This window comes from Fragaria vesca, linkage group LG3 (genome assembly GCF_000184155.1).
Source record: "Fragaria vesca subsp. vesca linkage group LG3, FraVesHawaii_1.0, whole genome shotgun sequence".
NCBI lineage: Eukaryota > Viridiplantae > Streptophyta > Magnoliopsida > Rosales > Rosaceae > Fragaria > Fragaria vesca.
This window is the reverse complement of record NC_020493.1, coordinates 23,633,509-23,641,893: the sequence shown is the minus strand read 5'-3', so window position 1 is coordinate 23,641,893 and position 8,385 is coordinate 23,633,509. Positions and strand designations below refer to the sequence as shown.

General features: G+C 39.5%; 1 protein-coding gene and 1 pseudogene across 1 annotated transcript; one reads left to right on the top strand and one right to left on the bottom strand.

Moving 5' to 3' along the window:
- Window positions 1-3,893: 3,893 nt before the first annotated feature.
- On the top strand, window positions 3,894-7,388 carry LOC101308561 (GPI mannosyltransferase 2-like). Its single transcript, XM_004296122.1, has 8 exons — window positions 3,894-4,242; window positions 4,352-4,457; window positions 5,005-5,097; window positions 5,185-5,380; window positions 5,634-5,812; window positions 5,974-6,167; window positions 6,478-6,632; window positions 6,887-7,388. Exons 1-8 carry the CDS (start codon window positions 3,894-3,896, stop codon window positions 7,052-7,054), a joined length of 1,440 nt encoding a protein of 479 aa, XP_004296170.1. The 3' UTR covers window positions 7,055-7,388.
- A 106-nt stretch (window positions 7,389-7,494) lies between these two features.
- LOC101298692 lies at window positions 7,495-8,081 on the bottom strand (annotated as a pseudogene).
- Window positions 8,082-8,385: the final 304 nt, after the last annotated feature.

Below are 8,385 nucleotides of genomic sequence, written 5' to 3'. Positions count from 1 at the left end.
CTTTTGTGTATACCTCCTCATGAATGCGAACTGAAGCGCATCTTGGAGAAATTCATGAGTCAATCTAGTGAACTGTATGTCACTACGATTCGAATATCGAATCCCATGTTGTCGCCAAACATGATATTTGGGACACCGACTCATATAGGCTTTGGTTTGACCAAATTGGTCAACCTGGAAGAGATATAATGGTCCAAATTTTGAGAAATTCTCATGGACATCCATTCTTCCGCTCAAAACGAAGACATTTGAGATCTAGCATCACCATGAAGCATGGTGGTGACCCGGGGGACATTGACGTCACTCGAACACGACTCTAACTTCTTAGAGGTCGTCTGGTCAATTCCTCAAGCAATTGAGGTGCACCGGCCTTTCCTCGATGTCGCATTGGCCCCCTGCAATGCTCATTGCTCGTTTTGAAAGCCTATTCTTTAGCTAAATAAGGAGTGAGACCCTCCTACGCTAAATAACACAAAAGTGAACATTCTATTCTTACATTAAACTATGTAGATAGATACAACCAACTTGCGGACACCTTTTTATGCTTTATGGTGTTGGTTGATGTGTTAACACACTGGTCACGTGTTACACTATTATCTACTACTTATACTGCTTATACTTCTACGGGCTCACTACCAATTCTTTAAAGAAGTTTAATCGGGATGTAAGTTGAAGTGTCCTGTACCCCATGTTCACACGCAATACGGTCTCACCGAGGCTACGACCAAGCAACTTTAGCTTGTCGCTCGAACATTCTTGATGCGCACCAATCTTTCTATTGCGTCTTAGGGCTATGCAATATTTGCATGCAGCTTTAGTATTCATCTACGACCCACCATCATTGAATTTTATTGTACTACAGCTTGTGACTGTGTACTAGGATTGACACGGAATTGCAATCCTTGAGCTCGGCAGTATTGAAACGGATCTCCAATCCTTGAGCTCGGCTAGATGTTATTTCTAGGTGCCAAATCGCATTGCCACTGCGTACAATGATGGGTCATTTGAGATGAATAAGTTTAGGTTGGATATGAACCTCCACCTATAATCTGCATATGTAGGAACCTTGTCAGGCAATCTCATTCACCGCTAAATTGCGGATTGTCACTTTGATGAGACAATATTCCTGCCGTTAGGGGGAGATAAGAACACAAGTGTTCAAGTGGAACGACGTGAATTGTCGTGGTTTGTCCCCACTAAGTCTCATCTTGATCCCAAATGCTTATAGTGTTAAAGTGACGAGATCACATGCTGCAAATATGTCTGCAAGGATTGATGTCCTACAAAAGGACATGGCGCGACCAAAAAGTGTTGGTCTTGACGCCATCACCATGGATGGTGATATGGTGACGCCATATAGTGGCAAAATTGGTGTCACAAGGCCGTGTGGCTCCCTAAAAGGAGGGAGGCCCTTAGGTTCGATATTGTCTTGCACTAGAAAGAAAGCGAGCTTGGCACAACCTGATCCATTGATCAGTGATACTCAAATCCGTCTCATGAAGTCTGAATTGTGATTATCGTTGGGGGACGCCGTCAATGTCAAATCCAATCCATATAGAGATCTCTACAAGTATTACACTAGTGTACATGAGGACGTGAGATAATGAGTCTACTATCGAACCACCCTTCGTTGATGGATATCAACTTAGTTGATTGGCCTAATGGAAAGATGCGATCCAGCATTAACAAAGAGATAGGTCCTTGGGCAGGTGATGCTGACACCGCAAGCTAAACCCTATCAACTGTGCCTTTGTTAGATAGCGTAGTGAGAACAAGAGCTTAGACTCACCTTATGGCGCAAGGTCTTTCACTAACACGTACTGGGATCAACTACGATGAGATATGCTCTCGTAATGGATGTCATTGAACTCCACTACTTTGTCAGTTTGGTAGTTTCCGAATAACTGAACATGCAGCCTATGAATGTGGTCATAATAACATCTCTATGGGATCAGAGATATACATGAAGATCTTAAACGGACTTCATTCATCCGAATCAAGTGGCTCCAAACCACAGGAGCATGCGTTTGCTAAATGTATTGAAACGCACATGGACTCTACTTGATTTGGAAGAGATATGGTGAATTATGCCTTTGCGTGTTCATTCCGGATTTACATGGACTCTTGATGGATCAAGAGATGCCAATATGTATCAACATCCGGAAGAAAAGATCTTGGGAAGGACATGGTCTCGATAAGGCACTCGATGACTGTATTGATGATGATTTTCCATCAATCGGCTTAGGCGCTCTATAACTAGTGAGGCATACATATACTCCCATGATTAGTCAAGGTCTTTGCTCTAAAGAGAGATCCGTTGTTTTGTCTAAAGCAAGATGACAAATATGTGTTAAGAGATGGAGTTCCCATCTAAGTACAATAAGACGCATCAATGTACTCAACACAATACGAAAGACTTGACATCTCATTCGCTATGAAAAGTTGTAAAGCTAAGTGTAGCTATACGCCCACGCAACGCCAATGTAATGGCAGTAACTCCTTTTTCAATACTTAATGGTATGAAAGGTTGAGGCTTATTCTATCCCTACATAAGAAAGACACATCAAAAGTGAAATCAGAATCTGCCAAGTTTCGTAGGTCAACTTCCACGGGACCTACAGGAAATCTCACTCACTGAAAAATGATGAAATTGGTACCATTGGAAAGGTCTATGTGTCTACTTTCCAGGGACACCAACCACTTGATCATACCTATCATATTGAGTGAATTATGGCCGTTTTCGTAAAGTAGTACGAATCTGTCCGAGAATCTGATTTTGGCAAAACAGTCAACTTCGACGGGATTTTGTGAACAGCTCCTGATGAACCAGAATGTGTGTAATATACGGTTGGAAAGCTAAATGAGTCTAGTTTCCAAAACCATTTGCGTTTCGTTCATATGTATTTCCTAGAGGAAGTCACGACTGTTCTAGTAATTGAAGGTCATGCTGCGCGGAAATCTGATTTCCTGCACGAACTTATGTTTTGAGTTCACAAGCGGCCTTCTCCTCAAGATCTAAGTGTAAAAGATCATTTGAGGACAATACGGCATGATTTAGTTAATCATTGCCTAATGCCACATTTGAAGACATGTTAAAAAGCATTGACATGCTAAGTTGTTGAAACTTCCGTGATTAGTAAGAATCAGGAAGAGCCCTATGATTGATGTAAAGATCAAGGGGAGGTGCGAACTTCAGGGGGAGTCTAGCACATACATACATGTCACTATCAAATGTGAAGGTGTNTTGTACTCTTTTTCTCCTACGATCAAGGTTCAGTTTTTCTCCACAGGTTTTTGTGACTTGACGAGGTTTTTGACGAGGCAACAGATCAGCACCATCGGCATATCAGCGCGCGGCACAAGGGGGAGTGTTCTAGGATATTCTCTATGTGTGTCTTGGCCTTATGCCAATAAGATATGTAGTTAGACTAGATATATGTATTCATATCCCAACCATATTGGTATTGTGTAATTCCTTATATAAAGGGCTCCTATCAATGAATAAGATGATGACTCTCTTGCTATCTCTTTGTCTCTACACTTTATCCTTTATCAGTAGAGTTCTATGAAAATATTTTTTAGAGGAACAAATCAAGCTCCGATAAATTTATAACGACGTTAATGCATCAAGTTAGAGAATGATCTCAATTGGTGTCAGAAGCATTCAAGAACAAGAATAATCGCAAGGGGGAAAAGCAGGCCTCCTTCTAGAGGCCCAGCCCATCCCAATCAGCATCAAAAGAAGAAAAAGAATTAACCCAAAAAGAAAGTCAATTAAAAGCAGAGGCCCAAAATCTTTCGTGACAGACGACAAGTCCTTCAAGCGACACACGCCGCCAAATCTTTTCCCGGCATCAATCTCCGTTCACCTCCCTTCAAACCCAAACCCAAAAATGATGAATCCGACCAAATCCCACCACGAATCCACCGTCATCAAATACGCAATCCGATCCAGACTCCTAGTCCTCTCTCTCATCATCCTATGGCGCACCCTCCTCACCCCGTACGACACCTCCGCTCCCCTCAACCCCACTTGTCTCTCACAACAACAACATCCTAACGTTGTTGCTGACGATGATCAACACGTCATCCTCGTACCTCGTCTCGCCTCGGCTATCGAGTCCAGCATTGTCTGGGACAGCGTCTACTTTGTTAGGATCGCACAATGTGGTTACGAGTACGAACAGTCCTATGCTTTCTTCCCTCTCCTCCCTATCTGCATTTCATGGTTGTCTCGCAAAGGTTTAGATTCTACTGATGACATTTTTCGTTGGTTTCCAAATTTGGAAAGTTAAAATTTTTGCTGTTGTTTTTTAAGGTAGTTGTTGAGTTTGATGTGTTTATGTTTCAGTTTTGGCGCCGTTGATTCCGGTGATTGGGCATAGAGCTGTGTTGGGGTTATCAGGCTATGTGATCAACAACGTTGGATTTGTGTTCGCGGCTCTTTATTTGTATAGGTGAGCTGGTAGCTTCAACTGTGCTTTTCGCTAGTAATTGTTAGCTTAGGTTGCCTCAGTGTAGTTAGGAAAGTTAAGAAGTTCTAGCTTTTGAGACAATGATTCACCGACTTTATTTGATAATCGAAAAGAAAGAGTGGAGTTTCCTGTTGTGATAGGCTTTCTGGTGCTGCATCATTGTGGATTTTTCAATTTCAATGCTTTGGTTGCCTCATTATAGTTAATTGTTTTAGTTATTGAAACAATGATTCACTGAAACTAAGTTTTCACTGATAATCAAAAAGAAAGAGTGGAGTTTCGTGAATAGTGAAGTGTGATATTTGACAGTAACAAGGTTATTTGGTTCTGTAGATTTTTCAGTTTTGATGTTTTAGATGCTTGGCAGGGTCTTAATCAGTATACATATAGGCTTTGGTTTAAGTATAATGATTTAATCGAGTTCGTAATACCAATTAAGTCTTAAAATTTGAGTACGCTGAACATATTTGATTGAGATCCCTTTTGGTCTAAAATGTGATGGGTGTTCTTTCTCTGGCGGCTTTAACAGGCTCTCAGTTATCATTTTGAAGGACCAGGAAGCAGCATTGAGGGCTTCAATTCTGTTTTGCTTCAATCCAGCTTCCATATTTTATTCATCAATGTAATTAATCATTCATTTCTTTCAAATTTTGAATTGATGAGTCTGACACTGAATCAAATGAGTTATTTTGTCTGCTGCTTATTTCAGATACTCAGAGACTTTGTTCGCCCTATTTTCACTTGGAGGATTGTACCATCTGATGTCCGGAAAGAATACTATTGCTGTTCTTTGGCTTGCCCTCTCTGGATTTTCAAGGTCCAATGGAATGCTTAATGCTGGTTATTTCTGTTTTCAGACTATGCATCAGGCTTACGATGCTGTTTTCTTGAGAAAGCGTGCTTTTGTAGGTTTCGAATTTTAATTCTTTATTTTTTATTTTTTTGCATTTATACTCGTACCTCAGAGAACTTACAACTTTAATCTTGCGGAATATGTGTTCTCTACATAGTTCCAAAATTGACTGTCTTTGGAAAGCAGACAAAATCTTCAGGTCTTTTGTTTTTCTCTGGAATGAAAAGACCAAAACACAAACCTAAGAGTTTCTTGTTTTCTTATGAGGAAGATGGTTACTTAATAAGTTTTCATTTCTATGCCAGTTGGCAATGCAGGTTCTTGTTGGTGGAGCTCTCCGTTGTATATGTATTTTTGTTCCATTTGTTGCATTTCAGTCATATGGATACCACAATATCTGTCTTGGACATTTTCCAAATGAAACGAGCCCCTGGTGCAAAGCAAGAGTGCCTATGCTCTATAATTATATTCAAAATCATTACTGGTATGTTATCTTTTACTATTTATGGTTTTTCATTGGCCAATTACTTCTTTCCATCTTTATTGGTGAAACTTGGATTCATGATTTTTTTTTTTGGATTCATGTATATGATACTGCAAGGTATGGTAATTGGACTAGATCACTTACTGGTTATCGTGATGCAGGGGGGTTGGTTTTCTGAAATACTTCCAAGTTAAACAGTTGCCAAACTTTCTACTGGCATCGCCAATATTGTCATTGGCACTCTGCTCAATTGTCCATTATGCAAAGTCAAATCCCAAGAACTTCTACTCTTTAGGTTTCCATGCTCCCACTGAGGACAAAAGCTCTGCTGCTGTGCTGTTTACTTTGAGTCGTGGTAACATTTAAACGTGCACTGGTTTGTGATTCACTAGCTGACAATATTACTGTCATATCATACGTGCTTCAATCATGAATGGCTCTTACTAAAGTCATATTGTACAGATTTATAATTTTATTGCCTATATGAGTTCATTAATCAAAGGCCTGCATATGTTTTTATCAATCTAATAACCTAAAAGCTTACTTGAAGTATACTGAGAGGATTCATTTGTTTAGGATACTCTGATGTTAGGTTAATAGTTCCCCTTTACTGTATTTTCCATTTCCCAGTATTTTGAATTTAGCAATGATTTGCAAATGTGCAGAAAATCGCAATCTCAAAGCAAAAAAGCAAGTGATCAAAGATCCAGAAGAATCAATGTTATCAGCAACTCGAGGATACTCTTCTGTTGCTGCTCTCCCTTATATATTTCATTTGGGATTTATGGCAGCCACCACTTTTTTTGTCATGCATGTGCAGGTTTGAGTTTCATACTAAACTTTTGTTAAATTGGAAGTATTATAGAAGTCCCAGCTCTCTGAATTACGGTCACCACTCACCATTTATTCTCTTTGATTGATTATCCAAAGAATATGGAATTCTCTTTGATTGCATCATCATACTCTGAAAATAAATGGTTTTAGCTTGTGCCCATTATTTTCTTATTGGGAAGATTTGTATCTTTGTAAGATTTTTTTTAACAGTTCCAACTTCTGATGCTTCACGATTGACAGGTTGCTACTCGCTTCCTATCTTTCAGCCCTCCTCTCTATTGGTTCGCTTCATATATAATGAAATCTCCTGGTACTTATAAGAGATGGGGATATGTGATCTGGGCATACTCTGCTGCATACATTCTTCTCGGAAGTTTACTCTTTTCGAACTTCTATCCTTTCACTTGATAATGTCTGGCAGTCCTCAAAACCGAAAGCTTTTCCCTTGGTGGGTTTGTGCCTCGTTTCCTGCCCCAGATTGTGCTCGCATGCTGTAGGACCTAACTACTTTGTTGGAGATAGGTTTGTGTCGGAAAAGCTTCACTGGTTACTCCTCGCTGTTGATCAACCCAAATGGTGTTGTAGTAGAGTTAGTAGGTAGGATTTGGTACCCTGTTCTTCTTTTTAAACTAATGTAAAGCAATTTTCATTCCTTTTACCCACTTTTACCACGGAATATGAATGTCGAGGCAATTACTTTAGAGAAAATGCCCACTAGAAAGCCACTACTAATGCTACTATTACTTTATAGTTCATACAAGTTAGATACAATTTTATTTTACGAACATAGTTTACGTGCAAAACTTGTTGATTTGGTCCATGATTTGGCCATGTATAATACAGGCAGAAACCCAGAAATACCTCTATTTCGTATAATATATCATTGCTTTTGGAAGAAGAAGAATTTTGATTACTGAATATGATGCCATTACTAGACAAGGAATATGAAAGAGAAGAGGAACTCAACGTACATACAAAAGAGAAGCTGTTTTTCTAAAAGAGCATGATTAACTATAAACTTTAGTAGATAAGCAGATGATCGCGGCCTCCAGCTAGCTACCGGAATTTACATCTTTCTTGTTAATGAGATCGAAAGACATTCTCTCCACTGTAGGTCATGTAAAGGAATCCATCTTCATCCTTGTTTTGTTCATAAATTGAAGACATCAAGGCAGCTTGGGGAGGTAAAAGGTTGTTGACAAAGATAAATATAGCCTTCTCTGCACCGAGCTTGATCCTCTCGCGGACAACATAAGCAAGTGAAATCACCAGGCACAAGGTACTTGTTCTTGTCAATGTCAGCAATGTCACTCTTTATGGCCTTCTCCACAATCACTGGTACTTTCTCCGGATGCTTCCCCCTGATTCGCAAAGCTTCTGCCTTCCTCCTCTCAAGAGGATGTTTTTTCTTGAACAAACTTTTGTTATTGGCCATGGCCGAATTGACACGAAAAGTGGAGCAGCAAAAAACGTTTGGGGTTTTTGGGGAGTCACAATCAATCAAACATGGAGAGAATCGGGTGTTTATATATAGGTATGAGTTGTAGTAAATAAATCGGAGAATTATTTCCTTTTATATAGAGAATTACAAGATAATATTTTTGTATACAGAATGAAACATAACTCTATTCTATCTTGTTAACTTATCACCACACGTAATCAGAATTCTTTCTTCGACTAGCATTAAACTAAGAAAAATGGTAGTAAAGAAAGAGGCTTTTTGGCTTTTGTTAGGGTTT

Coding starts and splice junctions, on each gene's coding strand:
- LOC101308561 (XM_004296122.1), top strand. CDS start 3,894: ATGATGAATCCGACCAAATCCCACCACGAATCCACCGTCATCAAATAC. Junction 5,813..5,973: donor TATATTCAAAATCATTACTG/GTATGTTATCTT, acceptor ATCGTGATGCAG/GGGGGTTGGTTTTCTGAAAT. Junction 6,633..6,886: donor TTTTTGTCATGCATGTGCAG/GTTTGAGTTTCA, acceptor CACGATTGACAG/GTTGCTACTCGCTTCCTATC.